Source organism: Lithobates pipiens, unplaced genomic scaffold, assembly GCF_037356315.1.
Source record: "Lithobates pipiens isolate NorthernLeopardFrog02 unplaced genomic scaffold, aLitPip1_a1.2 Scaffold_25, whole genome shotgun sequence".
Classification (NCBI taxonomy): Eukaryota; Metazoa; Chordata; class Amphibia; order Anura; family Ranidae; genus Lithobates; species Lithobates pipiens.
The window spans coordinates 224814906-224838871 of NW_027507787.1; the positions used below are offsets into that span (position 1 = coordinate 224814906).

The 23966-nt window shown below is 42.7% G+C and overlaps 1 protein-coding gene across 4 annotated transcripts in view; it reads right to left on the reverse strand.

The window, feature by feature from the left end:
- The window catches only part of LOC143930920 (alpha-2-macroglobulin-P-like), a 110260-nt gene that overhangs the window by 56031 nt on the left and 30263 nt on the right, over positions 1–23966 (reverse strand). For 2 of the 4 annotated variants that reach the window (XM_077455611.1, XM_077455609.1), the window contains exons 3-6: positions 23371–23536; positions 19629–19752; positions 16622–16847; positions 11083–11203 (exon numbers count right to left, since the gene is read on the reverse strand). In XM_077455611.1, coding sequence (XP_077311737.1) covers positions 11083–11203; positions 16622–16847; positions 19629–19752; positions 23371–23536 — 637 coding nt within the window. Of the gene's footprint in view, positions 1–2716; positions 3020–3249; positions 3711–11082; positions 11204–16621; positions 16848–19628; positions 19753–23370; positions 23537–23966 lie in introns of those variants that run through there. The other 2 variants (XM_077455607.1, XM_077455606.1) reach the window with 2 other exon arrangements.

A 23966-nucleotide genomic window follows, 5' to 3' on the forward strand; every position in this document is an offset into this window, starting at 1 on the left:
AAACTATGGTGCAAATCACTGAAAATTGATCACATCTGATCAGGCCTTCAGTACATCAGGTGTACCTCATTTCTTGAAACACTAACAAGTCAGGAAAGTACAAATACCCCCCAAATGACCCCTTTTTACAAAGTAGACATTCCAAGGTATTAAGTAAGTAGCATGATGAGTTTTTTTAAGTTGTCATTTTTTCCCACAATTCTTTGCAAAATGAAGATTTTTTTTTTATTATTATTTTTTTTTTACAAAATTGTCATATTATCAGGTTATTTCTCACACACAACATATGCATACAACAAATTACACCCCAAAATACATTCTGCTACTCTTCCCGAGTACGGCGATACCACATGTGTGAGACTTTTACACAGCCTGGCCACATACAGAGCACCAACATTGATGTAGTACCTTCAGACGTTCTACGAGCAAAAATTACGCATCTCATTTCTCATCCACCTATTACACTTTTGAAGGCCCTGGAGTACCAGGACAATGGAATTTCCCATAAAATGATCCCATTTTGGAAAGAAAACACCCCAACGTATAATCTGTGAGGCATAATGAGTCTTTTGAATGGTTACTTTTTTTCCAGAAGTTTTTGGAAAATGTGGAAAAAAATTTAGACGCATTTTTTTTTACACAAAATTGTTTATTTATGAGATATTTCTAACACCTAGCATGTATATAGCAAAAATTACAACCCACAACACATTCTGCTACTCCTCCCGAGTATGGCAATACCACATGTGTAGGACTTTTACACAGCCTGGCCACATAGAGAGGCCGAACATTGAAGTAGTACGTTCAGGCGTTCTAGGAGCATAAATGACACATCTCATTTCATTCCTACCCATCACACTTTTGAAGGTCCTGGACCACCAGGACAGTGAAATTACCTACAAAATTACCCCATTTTGGAAAGCAAACATCCCAACGTATATTCTATGAGACATGGGCTGCAAATAGGTACTCGGGTACTCTGATGGGCTGGAGATAGGTACTCTGGTACTCTGATGGCCTGGTGACAGGTACTCGGGTACTCTGATGGCCTGGTGACAGGTACTCGGGTACTCTGATGGCCTGGTGACAGGTACTCGGGTACTCTGATGGCCTGGTGACAGGTACTTGGGTACTCTGATGGCCTGGTGACAGGTACTCAGGGTACTCTGATGGCCTGGTGACAGGTACTCGGGGTACTCTGATGGCCTGGTGACAGGTACTCGGGGTACTCTGATGGCCTGGTGACAGGTACTCGGGTACTCTGATGGCCTGGTGACAGGTACTCGGGTACTCTGATGGCCTGGTGACAGGTACTCTGTTGGCTTGGTGACTGGTATTTGGGTACTCTGAAGGGCAGTGACAGGTACTCATATGGACTGTGACAGGTACATGGGTACTTAGATGAACTGTGACAGGTACTCAGATGAACTGTGACAGGTACTCGGGTACACTGTTGAACCGTGACAGATACTTGGGTACCATGATGGACTGTGACAGGTACTCGGGTACTCTGATGGACTGTGACAGGTACTCGGGTACCCTGATGGACTGTGACAGGTACTCGGGTACCATGATGGACTGTGACAGGTACTCGGGTACTCTGATGAACTGTGACAGGTACTCGGGTACTCTGATGGACCGTGACAGATACTCGGGTACCCTGATGTGCCGTGACAGGTACTCGGGTACTCTGATGTGCTGTGACAGGTACTCGGGTACTCTGATGGGCTGGGACAGGTACTCGGGTACTCTGATGGGCTGGGACAGGTACTCGGGTACTCTGATGGGCTGGGACAGGTACTCGGGTACTCTGATGGGCTGTGACAGGTACTCAAATACTCTGATGGACTATGACAGGTACTCTGATGGACTGTGATTGACAGGTACTATGAGGGGTGGTGACAGGTCCTCTTTATTGGGGGGGGGGCAATCAGTGTGACAGTGGTGTACACTAGGCGGTAACGAGATGTTACCGCAATCTCCTCCTCACACACGATCGGCGTGTGAGGAGGAGAACAACCCGGTAACATCACGTTACCGCGGTTTGTTTACATTTTAGTGATCGGCTGTGAAAGGATCACAGCCGATCACGTGGGTAAACAGCCAGCCAATGGCTGTTTACCAGTGTCGGACGAGTAGTGTTCCCGGGGAACACGCCACCACCGACGTGCACGCGCAGCGCGCTCGCGATCGTGCGCATGCGCCATGCACAGCCGGGGTGTGACCATGTGTGATCGGCCGTGACTTCATCACGGCCGATCACGTGGTAAACAGCCATAACCAATGCGCACGATCGTGCACATTCCCTGTTTAAACACCACAATAGGTGCGCCGCCTGGCCGTCATTGGATGGTCGGCGGTCAGCATCTAGTTAAAGACACTTTGCTCATTTCTCATTATTTATTTTTTTATTTTTTTGTGTGTAAACTTACAACAACATTATTGTATTTTTTATATTTTCTTTTTCTTTTTTAATCGACAGGAGGTTGTTTAGTGTTGTTACCCCTTGTTATTTAGTTCATTTTTTATTTTTGAAATATACCTGCCTGCTCACAAATAAACTGTACTTTTTGAAGGAAAACACATTACACAAGTATTTCATCAAAGAAAATATTTTTTTTTTTGTTTGCTAGAAAATAAAACTAGGAACACAGCACTGGAGAAACTTCTTAACTTTGGTGCAGCCTTTGGCCCCCAGGGCAGACATGACTAAATGAGATATTAAAAAATTGGTGGCCTGAGGAGTAGATATCTCAGGGAGAGAAGTCTGGTCCCGAAGTCCTAGAGAGCATGAAATTCAGATGCCATTTCTGTCCCCGGGATGTGGATCTTCAAGAGGCTGCATCTTCTGGCAGACCAGACTCAACCCAGGCCATCACTCTCTCGTCTTCCTTTGGGACTTCCCACCAGGCATCCTTCCAGGCTGTGGCTGGGCTCCTGTAGCTGGGGCAGGAGGAGGAGGGCATTGGTGGACCTCCTGGCTGCCACTTGCCACAGCCTCCCCCCGACTGAGGTCATCCTGTGTATGAAAAGGGGACATAGTTTTAGTTTTTTGATAATTGAGTGTTAACAAATAGAACAGACTATCATTCTGACACCAGCAATTTTCTTTCCCGTCCCAAACATTTTTGGTCACTACTGTCTCTTGAGATGTAAACCACTTTGAGAAATCTCAACTTACTGATCAATAAGAACATCTAGTTAACATCATTAAATGTAACACAAGAAATATGTTCAACAATGCAATACCTGTCTCAAGCTGGGCCCCACCACATGGTGCTGCCTGGAAGGCCCAGGTTGGACATCAGAAGCCTCAGCTGGGGGTGAAGGATGCCTTGGAGGAAGCCTGGAGAGTGGTGGCCTGAGTGGTGGCCTGGGTACCCCTTGGTCTACCAGAAAATGCAGCCTGTCAAAGTGCACCATCCTGGGGTAATAAACAGCATCTGTATCTCCTGCTCTCAAGGACTCCAGGTACTTCTTTCTCTCCCTGAGATATGTCATCTTCATGGCCACAATTTTGCGATTCAGATACGTCATGTCTGCCATGGGGACCACGATCCTCACCAAAGAAAGAAGTTTCTCCAGTGCTGCGTTCCTCTTTGATCTGTCATTATAAAACGTGTTGTGGAACTGCCACAGGCAGGGCATCTCCATGTACAGTTCTATGAATAGCCCCATAAAGTTGGCATTGTTGAATGGATCCATTTTGTCTGCAAGACACAACACAAGACAAACCCACAAATACTAATAATGCAATTAAAATCCCTCCTAATCTTGTCCCAACATCGGCCTAGATAGAAGCATTCTAGTTTAGTGAAGCACCAAGTTAAAAATGTTACCTTCGTTTCCATGTTCGCCACGTCCGTGACTCACACTCTCCTCCCAGATCGTACGGACGATACACATATGTTACGTTTTATATACAGTGCGCATGCGTGAAACTCCGCCCGCCCCTGACGTTCTTTCCAGACTATTCCCCGCCCCTTCGCTTCCTGCGCAGTGGGGAGAGCACATGGTGGAGAGAATGCAGGTGCGCACTAATAGTTCCAGTAACGAGGAGGAGGGTGAGGAAAGCCCGGAGCCTGAAACGTCCCGATCCAGGAAGAGAAGATTTAAGGCCTCAAATATGTCTTCTGGAGAGATGTTGGAGATGGTGGACATATTGAACAGGACCGATTATAATGGGAAGTATGGACCTTACCCAAACCCAAATCTCAGAAAGGCCAAGATCATGAATAAAGTTGTGAAGAGTCTTCTGAAGAATTTTGGGGTACGCCGATCCAAGGATCAACTGAGAAGACGCTGGTCAGACCTGAAACTGAGGGAGCACGAGCAGTACCTAAGGATCAAGTGTGTTCTTAAAAAAAGTAAGTAGTTGTCGTGTGTTCATATGATTATTCTTGCTTGCATACTGCTCCATATGCTTTGATTTCATATTGTGCATTTAAAAATGGCCACTTTCAAGGTTATGGGTTTTCGTTCGTATGAAACATCGTTCTGCAGGGAAGTATTCCAGCTTAACAAAGTGTCCCCAATAATGTTCTCACCTTGTAACTCGGCCCAAAAACACAATTGTACAGCACTTCCAAGCAATGTTTCAGATTCCTATTTATGCCCTCTGTGTGTTAATTAATCTTTGTTTACATTCTCATAGGGGAGAGAAGACTCGGCAAGTATGAGGACACCAGGGACCATGAGGACACAAGGGACCACACCCCTCCCAAAGAAGGGCAACTTCCAAAAGCAGAAACGCAGGAGCAGGAGGAGGAGGAGGAAGGAGAGATCATGGAGGTTGGACAAATTGTCACCACAACAGGTGAGTGTCGGAGAACACAGCTTCCGGTAAGCTCATCCATGTATTTCACCATATTTGGATTACATGGTGTGTTTGTCTGCTTTGTTTTCTAGGTGATGTGGAGGAAGATTCCCGTTTTACCAGTGAAAGTGCCCAGATCTTGATCGTGGAGATAATGGGGTGCAATCGAGATTTGGAAATTGTACAACAAAACATCAATGATGTTAAAAATAAAATAAAATGAAGAACATCATTGATGTTTTGGGGAGAGTGTGAAAACGAAAAAAACTAGGGTTTTATTTTTGCTTCTTAACATAAAAATGTTGTATTTTGCATAATTAAAAATTTGGAATATGCACAGAGTGTGTAAACATGCGCTATCTCCCATCATGGGGGATCAATGTACATGTTTTGTGGAAAGTGTGTGTGATATAGGGGTTTCAGCCCCAAAGCATGTACACTGATCCCCCATGATGGGAGATAGCACATGTTGACACACTGTGTGCATCTTTCAAATTTGGATTTTTCAGGGGTCACACTCCATGTGATGAAGGCAATATCAGCCCAGTTTGTACATACTATTGTCTTCACGTTTCCAAGTTGAACTTTGTAAGTTCCTGTGTTCTGTATTTTACGGTTTGATACATGACTGTTTACACAAAAAAAAACAAGTTAAAAAAAATCTGATTAAACTCTGTTTTGGATACCCAAAATCTCTTGGTTTGTTGTAAAAACCTTTAATAAACGCACATATGAATGTGCTTGTATTAAAAAGTTGAATTCTCAACAATGTGTGGCTTCCTTTTTCATTGGGCTTAAGATTTAATAAAGGCAACTCCACTTTGCACTCCAAGTGCAGTTTCAGGTGTACTTTTGCAGTGCACTTGTAGTGCATAGTGGATGTGCCTTTAGTAAAAAAACACCCACAGTGATGTGTAAATTTGGACAATCATGCCATTTTCCTGCCATGGTGCTGAAAATAAGCACGATTTTGGTCATTAATTCACTACATATATTAATTACAAAAAGAAGGTGTGTGTGTAGCAGACCCACAACATAATAAGATTATCTGAAGAAGAGACTGTCCCCTCATCTCGCTCTGAACTTGGGTTTGCACTGTTGGTGGAAAAGGCACAACTTTAATAAAACTGGCAAAGTGGGAGGCCACAGTCTGCCATTCCCGTGGCATTGAAGGACACTGTGTAGTGAAACAAGAACAAAAACTAGTAATTTGACAAATCAACATTGCATGCAGATTAGAGACCCACATTATTTTTGGCAAATTAGTATAACATTTTTTTAAATGAGTATTTAAAGCCTAAAGTATAAGGTCCCCTTATGAGAGTCATATACCCCCCCATCTGATGGGCCCTTGCTAAAAAATGAGGGGGGATGTTTAGGACAGGTAACCCTCTCCACTTGATTGAGAGCTGAATGCCTAAATAATGTGTGATACTTTGGGAAGCCCCTCCTTAGTTACACTATTGGCAGCCCACCGGACAGGTAAGAAGTGTCATAATAACAAAATGGAAGGACATTTTGACATTCTGCTATTACATAGCAAGAAAATTAATGTGTTAAAAAAATAAAAATAGCATTTGAAAGTATTGAGGCAGGCCCTTACACTACATGCTTTGGTGAATTTGTCCATAAATGTGATCATGAAAAAGGTAGGTATAGTGTGTATTGGGTTGGGTCAAGTCATGAGATAGAAGATTGCTATCAGCTGAGGTAGCAGTTGGGGAGAGGGGGGTTCCTAATGAGTTTGGCACAACTCCAAAAAACAAAAAAAGGTCACTTTGCATGAATTGAAGCACACACATCACATTTATAGACATTTTAGAGGGTGTTTAGGGGAAAGCAATACTATGGAGCTGCCAAAAGACATTGTTAAGTGACTAGACTATAGTTTTAGGAGCCAAGAAGAGCATGGTGGGGAAGTTACTGAGGTAAATCTGCATGAGGACAAAGGGGCAGAGCATATGAATTAGAACATATTGCAATGATGGTAATTAGGGAATGAGGAAAGAAATGCAAGACATTAGCAATCATGAAATACATAGAATGTGATGTTAAAGGATAAAACTTAGCAGAATATAGTCCTTCTGCAGGAGCTGAATGATGGCAGAACAGGTCTCTGGAATAATGATCCCCAGAGCCTGGGGGGAGATGCCTGTAGAGAACTTGAGGTCCTGAAGACTTCTCCCTGTCGCCAAGTAGTGCAACGTGGTGATGAGCCTCTGCTGCGGAGTGATGGCTTGCCACATGCAGGTATCCTGCCTGGTGATACAAGGGGTCAGCAAAGCCAGCAGACAGTGAAAAACGGGGTCCGTCATCCTAAGAATAATCCAGAAATGATCAGGATTATTCTTGCGGATCTCACGGAGCAAAGGCATGTGGGAGAACTGGTGACGCTGGCGCAACCAATTTTTGGTCCACAAACGCCTCCCCTCCCTGTTCATGGACCGGGCTTGTGTCAAAGTAAGAACCCCAACACGAAGCCCCTGCACAGCACAAACTGTACAATGAGTACGTAGATGAAACATGTTTAGAAAACGGTCAGCTGGTCAGAACGGACACCAGAAAGCACCGATAAACAGCAAGGCCTGAAAGGACGACCTGAATAGCAGAAGCAAGCAGACAATAAAAAATGCCTTTCAAAGCGTACTATACCAAGATACAGTCCACAATGAGAAGCAAATACTTAATGACTGCACGCACTGATTATCAGATACGCAAAGACAAGCACAAACTGAAGAGCGGTAGCGATCTGAATCACTAATCTGAAAAGCGCAAATCGTCTCTCACCAAACTTCTACTAAAACACGAGATCAGCAGAAGGAGCCCAAAGGGTGCCGGACGTAGTGCTGAACTTCCTTTTTCTAGTCCCGCCGTACACGGCTTACGTCACCGCGTTCTTGGCAACCGCTAAATCAGACAACTTGGCCCGACCGTGTGTATGCAACAGTTTCGGACACAATTCGTCGGTCTAAATCCGACGGACAAAATCCGACGGGTTTGGTTGGCAAAATCTCCGACCGTGTGTACAGGGGCTTACTCTTCTGCACCCTCCTCATCCTCTCGATCTGCACCCTCTTCTTCACTCTCTGCTGTGTGCACCCCCAAAGACACTACCACCAACACCACCACCATATACCCTCCGCTTGAGTCACAGGAATTATTTTCCGATTCATCACAAGACATTGCCGATGCACAGTCACTCTTGGCATTGGATCAGGAAGAGGAGGTAGCAACAACTGCCACTCAGCAGTCTGATGACAGTACCCAGATCAGCCCAAGGAGGAGGATGGTCCCCGGTGTTGCTGCCTACTCCGAGATCTCTAAATATAGAGGTGGGGAAGGTGATGTAGATGAGAGAGGAAGAGGAGGGGAGTTTGGAGGGAGATATGGACCTTAGATTGCACAAGAGGGGCAAAGCAGACTGCTAATGTATCAGGAGCGAGGCATCAACCATGTACAGTCACATCTGGTGCTCCCAGGATGCCAGCACATGGCTCCGCAGTGTGGGCTTTTTTTAACGTGTCCGCTGCTGACAATAGTGTTGCCATCTGCAGCCTTTGCAGTCAATGCATAAGTCACGGTAAGCCCAACACTCCCCTAGGGACGACCGCCTTAAGAAGGCACATGATCTGCCATCCCTGTGCCCAGTGGGAGCAACGGAACCCACAAAGCCACACTCCAGGCTCTCACCGTCTAGCCTCGTCTTCTACTTCTCCTTCTCCTCTCTCCTCACAATTATCCTCCACTCCACCATCCATCATGCCATCCTCCCGTTTTTTCTGGAAAAAGGCAGGCTTCCGTGGGCCAAATGTTCAAGCGTAAAAAAAAATGATGACGTCGGATAACCCTATTGCCCATCGGTTGACGGCTGGCTTGTCAGAACTGATAGCCCGCCAACTACTGCCATATAAACTGGTGAACTCGGAGGCCTTTTCGAAAATTTGTGGCCACCACAATGGAAGGTCCCAGGAAGGAAGTATTTCTCACAGAAGGGCATCCCAGAGCTATATGGCCATGTTCAGCGGCAAGTGAATGTATCTGTGGCACACAGTGTCCGTGCCAAGATACATCTGACCACAGACACGTGTGCTAGCAAACACGGGCAGGGAAGGTATATAACTTTTACTGCCCACTGGGTGAACCTTCTGACGCCCGTCAAGCATGTAACCCGTGGCACCCGTGTAGATTTGGTTTTACCACCACGGATTGCATGCAGGCCTGCCTCTTCTTCTCCTCCTCCTACTCCATCCTCCTCCCTCTCCTCGGCTGACTCCTCCTTTTCCGCTGCTAGCGTCTCTTCCGCTGCACTGCCCAAGCTCCCCAGAACCTATTCGACATGCCAGGTGAGACGTTGCCATGCTGTGCTGCGTCTGTTGTGCCTGGAAGCCAAGAGCCACACTGGCCCTGCACTCCTTTCAGCTTTGCATTCACAGGCAGATCAGTGGCTAACACCGCTCAATTTGACAGTTGGTAAAGTGGCGTGGGACAACGGTGCCAATCTGCTTAGTGCATTGAAACAGGGCAAAATTACACACATGCCATGCATGGCACATGTCTTAAACTTGGTCATTCAGCGATTCGTTGTCAAATACCCTGGGGTCCAGGACATCTAGCAGCAGGCAAGGAAAACCTCGGCCCATTTCAGAAGATCTTACACGGCCATGGCTCGCCTTGCTGACATTCAGCGGCGACACAATCTGTCGGTTAGACGTCTTATTTGCGATTTCCTGACGCGATGGAACTCAACCTTCTATATGCTTGATATACTGCACAAGCAGAAACGTGCAGTTAATGACTACCTGTACGAGCTTTGCGGCAGAACAGGTTCTGGGGAAGTTCTTTTTCCACCGCGCCAGTGGCTGCTCATACACAACGCATGCAGACTTCTGCGGCCATTTGATGAGATCACCAAACTGGTCAGTAGCAGCCATGGCGCCATCAGTGACATGGTACCTTATGCCTTCTTTATCAGTGCTCTTTATTACGGTGCCGGTGTCAGTGCTCAGTCTCTATCACGTTGCTGGTTTCAGACAATAAGGGGGATACAGAGGAGAAGCCAATCAGCAGGCAGTGCCAGCACCATGGCTGAGGATCAGCACTGGACTGGCACCTCCGGACCACCGCAGTGGAGCCCTGCATAGGTGGGGGTAAGGGCCAGGCAGAGGGAGGGGCTCAAGCACAGGTTGGCACACTGGGACACTGGCACAGGTCTGCGCTGCCCTGACTGTGGCACTAATCATCTCCTGCACCCCCTTCATAGCCTGCCCTGACCTTGCCTCTCCTCCATGGCCTTCATGTGCTCCTGAATTGTCAAAATTTCACAGATAAAAAAAGAATGCTTGTTGTTGTCTATCCCAGATTCACTTCATACTTTTATTATGTCAGTGTCCATGTGGTGGGACTATGTGTGCACAGCTAGTAAGTATTTTGTGGCTGAAAATATGACCTGGAGGTTTTTAAGGTTCGCCTGCCATTAAAGTCAATGGGGTCCGCGTGAACTTTGCGGTTCGCAAACTTTTGGCCACGTTCGCGGTTCACGAAACACCCCGTCGGAAGTTCATCCATCACTAGTGAGAGAGTCTCAGTGTTGCATAGTGAGACCTACAAACTGCATTGAGTGAACATAGCAAGGAAACCCCTCTGCTCATCACCTGCAATGAGTCATTGGTCCGAAGAGTACATTTTTATGCCGCGCACACATGCTAGGATATTCCGACAACAAAATCCTGGATTTTTTTCCAACAGATGTTGGCTCAAACTTGTTTTGCCTACACAGGGTCACACAAATGTTGTCAGAAATTCCGAACCTCATGAACGCAGTGACTTACAAGATGTTTGATGAGCCGAGAAAAATGAAGTTCCATAGCCAGTGCGGCTCTTCTGCTTGATTCCGAATATGTTTGGAATTTTGTGTGTTGGAATTGTGTACACACAATCGGAATTTCCGACAACAAATTTTGTTGTCTGAAAATTTTAGAACCAGCTTTCTGTCGGGAAATCTGACAGTAAATGTCCGATGGAGCCTACACAGTTGGAATTTCTAAAAACAAGCTCCCATGGAACATTTGTTGTCGGAGATTCTAACCGTGGGTACGCGGTATTACACTTAGCACATCCTTATTGAATTTAGCTATATAAAATGATAAAATGTGTTAACTGAGAATTTCAGATGTTTTACTATAAATTCCATGATGGCCGATGAGCCAAAAGAGAGACTCTTAGCACATTTACCTATTCCTACCCTTAATCTTTAAGATGAATCTTACCCAAAGATACAAGGTTTATTATCCAGGAGAAGGTTTTACTCTCATCTGCTCCTATACAGCTGCTGTGATGACATTCTTCACATGGCATTTCCTCTATGTCACTGTTCAGTGTGCTCTGAATCTGGAAAACAAATAACACTGTTGTAGACATCTTTCATTAAGGCATTGAGCTACAGTATTAAAACAGAGCATGTCAAAAACTTACGTTAGGATTAGGGATGAGCTCGGTGTTTGACTCGAACGCATGTTCGACTCGAACATCGGCCGTTCGTCTGTTCGGCGAATTCAGAACTTTGTGGACCGTTCGCACCAAATTTGTGTGGTACATTGATCATGATTGGCCAAGCATGCACTGTGACCCGTATGCTTGGCCAATCACAGCGCTGGCAGCGAGGAGAGCCATAATTGGCCACAGGCAGGATGGCTGTGGCCAATTATAGCTCAGGGGGTTTAGTACACGCCCCACACTATATAAGGCCTCCAGCGTGCCAGCCTTGTGTAGTGTTTTCCGGTGTGCAGGAAAAGAGCAAGATAGGCAGGGACAGTGTTTTTTTCTCAGGCATCTGCAGGAGATAAAGTGGGTGTTGTGTGCCTCCAGCACAGTATACACCTGTATCTACCTTTTTTTGCTGGTGTTCTCTAATACAGGCATCTGCAGGAGTTAGTGGGTGTTGTGTGCCTCCAGCACAGTATACACCTGTATCTAACCTTTTATGCTGGTGTTCTCTAATACAGGCATCTGCAGGAGTTAGTGGGTGTTGTATGCCTCCAGCACAACATAGTATACACCTGTATCTACCCTTTATTGCTGGTGTTCTCTAATACAGGCATCTGCAGGAGTTAGTGGGTGTTGTGTGCCTCAAGCACAGTATACACCTGTATCTACCTTTTCTTGCTGGTGTTCTCTAATACAGGCATCTGCAGAAGTTAGTGGGTGTTGTGTGCCTCCAGCACAGTATACACCTGTATCTACCCTTTTATGCTGGTGTTCTCTAATACAGGCATCTGCAGGAGTTAGTGGGTGTTGTGTGCCTCCAGCACAGCACAATATACACCTGTATCTACCCTACCCTGCTGGTGTTCTCTAATACAGGTATCTGCAGGAGTTAAAGTGGGTGTTATGTGCCTCCAGCACAGTATACACCTGAAGATACCCAATATTGCTGGTGTTGTCTGTTGCATATTAGCCTTTAAAATTAGCACTTTTGATTTCGAAAATTTGAGTCCCATAGACTTTATTAGGGTTCTAAAGTTTGTATGAATTTTTGGTCCGTTCAAAGGTTCTGGTGCGAACCGAACCGGGGGGTGTTCGGCTCATCCCTAGTTAGGATGTTTCACTAGTTCTGTTTGCACCACTCCTAAAACAAACAGTTTTAGTCCCTAAATACTTATATATTTTTTGGAGGGCGTTCCTTCCAAAACTGAGATGATGCCTGATATGGCACAACACTGGTTATGCCTGGGCAAAGGACAGCCAATCTGTGCCTCTGAATAACACAAAAAACTTTCTTGGCTGTGGAAAGCATGGGAAAATAATTGTGTAGCATCTTCAGGTCAGATCCAAATGAAGCTTACTCCAGGAGACCAGATACAACTGTAGGATTTTGGGAAGCTGGGGAAAGGGGTTCCATTAAGCCTAAAGTCACTTTTTGACTTCATAACCTTATGCATTAAGCTTACATTTTATTCCTTGTGTAGTACCTCCCTAACATAGGATGCTAGCCTTGTTTTAGTTTTAGGCTCCTTTTGCAGACAAGTGAGCAGTGATCGTTTGTTCTGCTCTGTTCAGAGTTTCACAGGCTGGGAGTTTTATTGCTTCCTCCTGCTTCTGGAACAAGCTTCTGGAATGTGAGGCAGGGAGATTCAAATAACCAGCCTGAATATTTACCATGCCCTAGCCAAACCCTGGAAGGCTGAATCAAAAGAGTGGCTGGGGAGGTGATAAATAGTTTGGAGCCTTTGAGAGATCGCTCTTTCCCTTCCAGGGAGGGTTCCAAACAGCGGCAGCCTGTCCATAGGGTGCACATGGGCTCTGCCAACCTCCCACCCCCAAAATATTCAGAAAAAGAATGTCCAGATACTGGACACACAGCAGTCTATGGGAAGCTTCCCAGCCTGCAATCAGCTGATTGCAAGCTGGGAAGCTGATTTGCCCATGTTTAAGGAGTGTTCGGGGAGGAAGCAATGTGCCCACAAACACTCCCACTCTACACTTATTTGTCTCTGGCCTCCTTTCCTATGTTTTAATTGGCGGGGACCAGGCAATGGGTGGTGCTTTTTGCAGCACCGCTTCCGGTTTCCCGACTCACTGTGCTGTGGACTGTCTGACTGACTGTGAGTTTCCAATGAGGGGTTTATTAGTAAGACCTGAGCTCATTGAGCGGTGTGATTCCAGGCTAGGTAAGGCTGATATAAGTGTGCCAGGACTCAGTCTCTCTCTCCTGACTGACACTGCCTGACTATGACAGCCGCAATCCGCCCCTCCACTCTGCACACACTTCCCTGCTCTCTCAGTCATTTCTTCAGTCTCCACTCAGACAGTGCACAGCAGAGATGGATGTACCTGTCCCAATTACAAAGTGAGTGTGTGTGTGTGTGTGTGTGTGTGTGGAAGAGGGTGACAGCCAGCCTCTGCCCTCTCCATAGAGGATAGATACGATTGTCAGAGTTAGGGATTGGGGAACAAGTGCACTGTGTCTATAGGGATGTGTGATGGATAGATGAGCCTGTGAAGCCAGCAATGTGTGTGCAATGTGTGTGCAGTATGCAGCTTCCTACTTTCTACACTTCCCCCCTCTCCCTAACTTGCCTACTTGGAATGCATGGCTGGATGCTGGAAGAATCATACCTGGCTGTGAGGGGAGGTGAGGGGACATGAACAAGTCTTTAGGAGGTGGGGAGGGGGTTGTTCACCTGGAAAAGTGTGTTTGTACATGTCTACTGCCTGTGTGTGTGTCTGACACATGGGAGAACACTGGCTGCATGCTGAGAGATCCCTCACCCACTCTATACACAGCATGTCACAGTACACAGGGGCCCTGATAGATAGAGTGACAGTCCTGGACACCAGTCCCTCTCCTTCACTCACTACTGTGTAGTGCATTGTCCAGGTCCCTGTTTACTATTTCAGGTTTGGAAGATTTACCCCCTTAATAACCAGGCCATTTGCGATACGTCACTGCGTCGCTTTAACTGACAATTGCATGTTCGTGCAATGCTATTACCAGTAGCTCCTACAGGGGAAGCTCTAGACTCAGATTTCCAAAGTATGGATTATCAGCCTTTCATCAAAAATTTGACAACATTATAACAACTATTAGACCTCAGATGAACTGTAATCCTTGTCTCTCAGTCTCTCAGTCTCATCATACTTCACTGTGATGGCTATCTGCACAATCCAAAAATATATTTCTCTGATGGGTTTCATCAAGTCTTGCTCATCCTCTCATAAATCATAGCTTTTGAAGCCAAAAAATAATTTTCTTCTCTTTAGACGTAAGAGAATTGCTCAGAATTTGCTCCAATGGGGATACAATCAATCTGCTGGTACTGAAACAGGCCAAACCCCAGGTCATACCCTGGTCAGTGCTGCTTTCATGCTACACAGATTAGCCTTTAGCATTAGCTTTTCTTTAGCTATAAATGCCTCACCAGCACAGCATTATTGATACAGTGCTTATTTGTAAGAAAAAAAAACATGATCAGCTGGTTATTTTTCTTGCAAAACTCTTGGAATAATTCTCCCACTCTACAAGACTTTGGTCCGGCCGAACCTAGAGTATGCCGTCCAGGTCTGGGCATGCGTCCTCAGGAAGAATGTACTGGAGCTGGAGAGAGTCCAGAGAAGGGCAACAAAGCCAATAAAGGGTCTGGAGGATATTAGTTATGAGGAAAGATTACGAGCACTGAACCTATTCTCTCTGGAGAAAAGACGCTTGAGAGGGGATATGATTTCAATGTACAAATACCGTACTGGTGACCCCACAATAGGGAGAAAACTTTTCTGCAAAAGGGAATTTAATAAGATACGTGGCCATTCACTACAATTAGAAGAGAAGCGGTTTAACCCTTTCATGACTAAGCCTATTTTTGGCATTTGGTGTTTACAAGTTAAAATCCATATTTTTTGCTAAAAAATTACTTGGAACCCCCAAACATTATATATATTTTATTAGCAGAGACTCTAGAGAATAAAACTGCGATTGTTGCAATATTTTAGTCACACGGTATTTGCGCAGCGGTGTTTTAAACGCAACTTTTTGGGAAAAGGGACACTTTCATGAATAAAAAAAAAACAAAACAGTAAAATTAGCCCAATTTTTTTGCATAATGTGAAAGATAATGTTACGCCGAGTAAATAGATACCAAACATGTCACACTTTATAACTGCACGCACTTGTGGATTGACAACAAAGTACAGTACCTAAAAATCTCAATAGGCGACGCTTTAAATTTTTTTTATGGTTACCAGGTTAGCGTTACAGAGGAGGTCTAGTGCTAGAATTATTGCTCTCGCTCTGACGATCGCAGAGATACCTCACATGTGTGATTTACATAGGCGGGCGCGACTTCCGTATGCGTTTTCTTTGCTTCGCAAGCTCGCGGGGACGGCGGGCGCTTTAAAAAATTTTTTTTCTTTTTTTTATTTATTTTAAAATGACTAAATTGTTTTTTAAAAAAAATAAAAAATGTGATCACTTTTATTGCTGTCACAAGGAATGTAAACATCCCTTGTGATGGTAATAGTTGGTGACAGGTACTCTTTATGGAGGGATCGGGGGTCTAAAAGACACCCCACACCTCCTTTACACTTCAATGTATTCAGATCGCCAAAAACGGCGATTCTGAATACCGTATATCTTTTTAAAACCGGCGCCATTGGCAGCCGAGTAAACGGGAAGTGATGTCATGACGTCGCTTCCGTGTTTACTATGAGGAGACTGGAACAAAGCCGATTACGGCTTCGTTCCAGTTCCTCCCCAGCAGCCGGAGGCAGCGGAACATGAATCGGTGCTCCCGGTCGAGCGGGAGCTCTGGTAACAGCGGCGGGAGGCGGGGAGGGGTTAAACTGCGTAGAGGGTCCTCTATGGTAAGAGGCTTAAGGATTTGGAATTCCCTTACACAGACAGTGGTCTCAGCGGGGGGCATCGAAAATTAAAAAAAAAAAAACTATTAGATAAGCACCTGAATGACCACAACATACAGGGATAGACAAGGTAATAGTGGCATAAAAGCACACACACAGGTTGGATTTGATGGACTTGTGTCTTTTCAACCTCACCTACTATGTAACTATGTAATAGAAACAAAAGAGTCCATCCACTTACATGCAGGAAAAATCTACAGGTTTGGTTATAGTGGTATCAAAGCATGAAATGTAAAATTAAGAACAATCTTTTTTAGTCATCAAGAGTTACAATGGAACAGACAAAAATAAAAAAATAAAAACCTCTTTCACCCATTATTACTGGTAGACAACAAATAAGGGGAAAGTATATTTTTTTTACAAAGTGACATTCATTTTCTCATTTTTATTTACCTTCATAGGGTCCTGCATGTAGTTAAATATAGAAGCTGTTAAGATAAATGGTTCTCCCTGCACTACAGAGGATGGAAGGGTGACATCCACAGAGAATGGTTGGAAGACTCGAAGTGAGGTAGGAGAAGACCGGGCAAATCTAGTGGGACCCAAACATACGGCTCCTCCATTGCAGTCCGTGATAGTGTCTGGAGCCTTCATTTGAAGTTCAGCACTGCCACCCATCCTAAAAAGCATAGAAATTATCATATACGATCATATATGATCATGTGTTTGTATTATCAGCTTGAAGTAAACAGATAAGTCAAAAATACAGACGTACATGGACTGCAAGCAAAAGGCACACACAGGATGATGAAAATTGGCTTAAGCTTTGTTCTCCACACATAAAATAACCCCAAAGCATTTCACTCACATGGGGCTTAAACGTTGAGGCCTCTATGTATAAGCCCCACCTAGGCCAAATGCATTGGGGGGGGGGGGGTGTTCTGTTGGTGGAGAACCAAGCTGAAACCAATTCTCATCATCTTCTATTATTTTAGCTTTACAGTCTGCTGGGCGCCATTTTCTTGTAGTTTTAGTTGAGCCTGATGAGCCTTGCATTCCAACCAGCACACAGTGTCACCAGCTACTAGATTTACTTTCTTGAGCATGAGAGCATTATTGTTTTTTAGTTAAGCCTACAAACTTACACGGACTATTTGAAATCTAACAAGATAGAATCCCCTTAGACTTTTTATAAGTGCTTGGTATGAGGATGTCTTCAATGGAAATCCAAGCCCTAACCATTCTATCGCCCATTATGTTTTATTGTGAAATCCTCTTCATAAATATTCACTCATAGTTCATACTCACGTTTCATCCTGCACAGTTGTGTTCTAGTCCATAGTGATCAGTCGTGAATTAAACTTCATTATCCTGACCACAATTATCTGATAAAAGTTACATTTTGATTGCTGGTCATGAGTTATTGCAAACATCTGAATCTTCTCCTGTGATATAAAGTCTTGTTGTTGTATTGCTTGGGTAGGGGATTGCATCAAAATAGCCCTTATTTATGAAAGCATATGAAAAAAATATATATATATATATATATTTGTGTAGCCAGATTCTTCCTTTAATTTTTCTACTGTCAGTTTTGTTCATTTGGTTTGAATCTATTTGGTGGTTGTTGAGGTACAAGGGGTTCCACGTGTAAGCAGGTCTAGTTTATTTTCCCTACTGCAGGTGGCGCTCAACCATAGTGGCTCTGCAGCTGGAGAGGAAGTCAGGAGGAATCTGGTTCCTCCATGGTTTCCTGGGTCAGTGGTTCTCAACCTCTGTCCTCAAGTACCTACAACAGGCCTTGTTTTGGGAACTTCCCATAGATAAAATAGCTCTTATCAATACCATGTCACTGATATTGATTTAAAGCAGCCACACAAAGTAAAAGAAAACCTCAAAACATGGACCGTTGGGAATACTTGAGGACTGAGGTTAAGAAACACTGTGCTGGGTTACTGAGGGATGCTGTTGCCCCATGTGACTTTGGCAGCCATCCTGGATCAGATAGAGCCTATTTAAGGCCTTGCGGTTTGGTGTGCTTTATAGGGGTGGGTAATGCAGGGAAAGGCACCCTGTCTTTTAGGGACAGTACTAGCAGTAGGGAAAGGTTCTGACGAGAAGGTTAAGTGTGGGATTGCATTTCTTCTGAACATCTTCCCGATTTGGCACAAAATGGCCAGGCTGCATTCTTCCCTTCTCTACTGTAATTCTGTCTGTATCTCACACTCTCCACGTTGCTGTAACTGTGAGTGCACCTGATTGGGCAGTTTTCCCACTGGGATTGTTGTGAACTGTTGCTGCATTGCATCAGTGCAAGTTTATTATTGCACCTGTGTGAATTATTGCCGCCTCACCATGCTGCACCCCACCTACATACCTGCATGTAAATTTACACCAGGCAGTGTGTTTATTGTAAATGGATTACTTCTTGTTTGGAGTATGTATACCTGATCAAAGGAAGGAAATGAGGCACATAACAGGGCATAAAAGCCAGATGTGTTTTAAACATAGGTAGAAAATAACTAGACACCAATGAGCTCTATAGTAGACATGTGCACTGTCAAAAAATGTGTTAGTTTTCTTGTCATTGTTTTAATTTTTTGGGTCCTTCATTATGATTGCAATTTGTAAATTCGAAAATGTGTAAATTAGAAAATTTGACATTTTGAAAATCCGAAAATAAGAAAGAAAATCCGAATATTCCAAAGAGCAAAAATCCCAAAATTTTAAATAATAACTAACAAACTAACTAATAATAACTAACTATTAAATTATTGGTATTGGAATTTCCTTTGAAATTTGGATGTTAGTGAACGTAACGAATACAAATTTATCTGAAATGACGAATGCCGAATCTAAACAAATGGAACAGAACATTATTATTATTGTTATTTATTAATATTTCTTTCTTACATTCCATTTGTTTAGATACAGAATTCGTTATTTCGGATAATTCATAACTTTGCATAAATTTGTACTCATTACGTTTTCTAACAGCCACATTTGAAAGGAAATTCCAATACCTATAATTTAATAGTTAGTTATTATTTCAGATTTTCTAATTTTACGAATCTTACGAAATTTAGGAATTTTACGAATTTTCACATTTTATGAATATTCGGGAAAAAAAACTTTACATTTTTTTTTCCTTCGGACATTTGCGAATTTTTGAATATTCGATAAGAAAATGAATTGCACATGTCTACTCTCGAAAGTAGCCTAGTGGATAGAAAAAATGCAACACAATAAAACCAGTTATGTATGGAATTGTTCTCATCTCTAATGTGCATTTTTGTTAATAAATGGATTAAAATGAGTCAGTCTGGAAGTTGTGTGTTGGTGTCTTTAATTGTAGATGTTCCTTTGCTGATACAGCCTTGTGCTGTTTTTTATTTCATTACCTTTTTGCTGGGTACTACCCCTCTTGAGTGTTATTATTACTAAAATTCAGGGTTTTACTTACCCCACTGCTAGATCTCCAAAAGGGAAGGTTTCAGGAAAATAACTTTGTACTCTTTCCTCCTCCTCTTTTTTTGCTCCTCTACCTTCTGTCAAGGTGGTTGTTGGTTCATCTACCGAACTACTAGCTAAAAAGGAAATACAAACATGCTTACACAACCAAACACATAGCTCTCAACAACCCTGCATTTGGAAAGAAAGTCTCTCTTTTAGTAAACCTAATCCCTTTGTCTTTTCCGTCCTAGTTGTCCCCCTTTCCCCTAATATTGAGTAGGTCCCCCTTTTGTCACCAGAACAGTCCTGTGCCATCAAGGCATCAACGGCGTCCAAAGAAAAGGTAACGCTGCTCCAAGTGGGACCGCAATCCATATACTAAGCTCTTCATACTGGGTAGACATGTGCACTGCTGAAAAATATGTTTGTTTTTGTTCATTCATAATTTTTTTTTGCTTTTCAGTTCATTCGTTATGTTCACAATTTGTAAATTCGTACGTTTGAAAATTTAAAAATCCATAATATCGTAAAGTTGGAAATTCGTGAATTCAAGAATAAGAAAATGCTAAATAATAACTAACTAATAATAACAACTAAATATTAAATTATAGGTGTTGGAATTTCCTTTCAAATTTGTCTGTTAGTGAACGTGATAAATAAAAATGTATCCAAAGTTACAAATTATCTGAAATAATGAATGGCGCATCTAAACAAATTGAACAGAATGAATTGATAATAAATAATAATAATGAAAAGATTTTATTATTATTATTTACTATTATTAATACGTTACGTTCCATTCATTTAGATGCGACATTCGTTATTTCGGATATTTCATAACTTCAAATAAATTCGTATTCCTTACGTTCACTAACAGACAAATTTGAAAGGAAATCCCAAAACCTATAATTTATTAGTTAGTTATTATTTCAGATTTTCAAATTTTCGGGTTTTCGGATTTTAGAATTTCCGAATTTATAAATTTATGAATTTATGAATGTTCTAATTTATGAATTGACAAATTTTTTAATTTATGAATATTCTGAAAAATTTGTGAAATGGGTTTTTGTTAATTTGGATGTTTCCGAATTAACAAATTTGTCGAAATGTGCTAAGAAAACATATTTGGAACTAAACTAATTTCACATGTCTAGTAAAATAGAAAGAGTTGGCCGCACACCACTTAAAGTGTTTGTTAACCAAAAAAAAAAAAAGATATCCTGGTCCTTTAACCACTTGACCATTGGGCACTTAAACCCCCTTAATAGCCAGACCAATTTTCAGCTTTCAGTGCTCTCACATTTTGAATGACAATTACTCAGTCATGCAACACTGTACCTATATGACATTTTTGTCCAAATAGAGCTTTCTTGTAGTGGTATTTAATCACTGCTGGGTTTTTTGTTTTTTGTGCTATAAAAAGAAAAAAGACCAAAAATTCAGAATTTCTAAATAAATGAATTATTCTTCGTTTCTGTTATAAAATTTAGCAGATTAGTAATTTTTCTTCATAAATTTTGGCGAAAAATGTATACTACTACATATCTTTGGTAAAAATAAATACAATTACAGATTTGGAATTATTTTCTGTTGGCAAAGATATTCATGCCAAGAATTTTGTGACTTCAAGGCAACTTCCAATAAAATCTATGGGCACAGGTTGGATAGAAGTCACCTTAACCACATAAGGACCACCTCACGCCGATGTACGTTGGCATAATGGCATGGCTGGGCACAAGCACGTACCTGTACGTTGCGTTTTAAGTGCCCAGCCATGGGTCGGGAGCGTGCCGCTGGGAAGGACGATCAGTGACGTCACATGCCAGGCCACGCCCCCTACAATAAAAAAAACACAACGTCATACATAACACTACACTGCCCCCTAGTGGTTAACTCCTTCACTGCCAGTGTCATTTACACAGAAATCAGTGCATTTAAATAGCACTGATTGCTGTATAAATGATAATGGTCCCAAAAATGTGTCAAAAATGTCTATATCCCCTATTTTGTAAACGCTATACCTTTTGCGCAAACCAATCAATAATCGCTAATTGCAATTTTTTTTACCAAAAATATGTAGAAGAATACGTATCGGCCTAAACTGAGGAAAAAAGCGTTTTTTTTAAATATTTTTTTGGGGGATATTTATTATGGCAAAAAGTAAAAAATATAGAATTTTTTTCAAAATTGTCTCTCTATTTTTGTTTATAGCGCAAAAAATAAAAACCGCAGGGGTGATCAAATACCACCAAAAGAAAGCTCTATTTGTGGGAAAAAAAGGATGCCAATTTTGTTTGGGAGCCATGTTGCACAACTGCGCAATTGTCAGTTAAATCTACGCAGTGTCGAATAGCAAAACGGGGCCTGGTCCTTTGGCTTGCAAATTGGTCTGGGGCTTAAGTGTTTAAAGTAGTACAGGAACCTTTTCTAAAGTCACAGTAGCTTCAGTAGTGCTAATTAAGACAGCGATTAATAATCACTTCAATTCTGGGCACCCCCCCCCCCTTCCTGCCCAGGACAATTTTCAGCTTTCAGCGCTATCACACTTTGAATAACAATTGCACGGTCATCCAACATTGTACCCAAACTAAATGTTTATAATTTTCCTCCCACAAATAGAGCTTTCTTTTGGTTGTATTTCATCACTACTGGGGTTTTTATTTTTTGCTAAACAAACTAAAAAAGATCACCATTTTTGAAAAAAAGAAAAGTCTCTTTGTTTCTGTTATAAAATGTTGTTTTCTCCTTCATTGACGGGCACTGATGAGGCGGCACTGAAGGGCACTGATGAGTTGGCACTGATAAGGTGGCCCTGATAGGCACAGATGATGGGGCGCTGCTATGTAGAATTAATGGGCACTGATAGGTAGCACTGATATGCAGCACTGATGGGCACTGATAGGCAGCACTGATGGGCACCAATAGGCGTCACTGATATGCGACACTGATGGGCACTGATAGGAGGCACTGATGGGCACTGACAGGCGGAACTGTTGGGCACTGACAGGCGGCACTGATTGGCACTGACAGGTGGCACTGATGGGCACTGACAGGCGGAAGTGATGGGCAGCACTGATGATGAGGTACTGACAGGCGTTTCTGATGGGCACTGTTGGTGGCACATTGCATACCCCCTCTGACAGGGAGAACCGCCGATCGGCTCTCCCTGTCAGCACAAACCGAGGAAAACCACTTACCAGCAATTCCTGGTTCACGCAATGATCAGCTGTGATTGGTCACAGTTGACCACATGGTAAGGAGCCTCCATCAGAGGCTCTTTACTACGATCGGAGATGCGGTGTGTCAGAGTGATACACAGCACCTCGCAGAGCACGTGCCAGCATGCTATCATGCTGGATGTCATATTCTCCTATAGGCTTGGCGGGAAGTGGTTAACTTAAAATGGGACTTAACATGTCACGTGACTTGGAGTCTCACAAGTTGGATCCCAAGTCGTGAACCGAGCCTAACAGTGTGAACTGAGCCTAAATGTTGTACCTTCATTAAATGTAACCATATTGCTACACTTAGAGGCACCTCTCTTCTCTCTTATACTCAGTTGTGACATGACGCTACTTGTATATCAAGACATCGCTCGTTTATTAAGTTAAAATTCAAAAAATAAATGTTTGCTCATCTTGTAAAACACTCACAGACCAATTTACTCGCAATCCAAGGTTTTACTGTACATTGCAAACACAAGGATGGGAGTGGGAGGCTTGAGAATACTGGTAATTTCTTTGCTTTGTTACCTTTCTGTCCTGGTTTGTACACAGCTCTGTCTGTCTGGATAAGACGACCAGATTTTGCCTTCTTCAGGAGTACTTTTGCACTCTTTTTTATGGTTTCTCCTGCATTTTCAATCACGGCTACTAATGTGGCAACCACACTTTGTTCCTCAGTTTTAAAATCGGGAACCTGTAAAATAAAAGAAAAGAATAATGAGTTGATCATAAATTATTCAGCGTATTTAAAATGAACTTTGAGTATCAACTTGAAGAAAAAATTGTATACTTCTTTCCCATGATAAGAGCAAAGATATGGGGAAAGTTACAAGAGATACAACTTTTTCCAGCAGGCCACTGACCGTCTGTAAAAGACACCAAATGTAAAGGTGTATGTGTTTTGTGGCCTAAAATAAAGTTTCATGAAAAAAAAACTATTTTCGTTAGACATGTACACATTAATTCGTAAATTTGAAAATTTGGAAAATCTAAATTCAAAAATCCAAAAACTCAAAAACTCTAAAATCTGAAATAATAACTAACTAATAAGAACTTAACTATTACTAACTATTAAATTATAGGTATTGGAATTTCCTTTCAAATTTGGCTGTTAGTGAATGTAA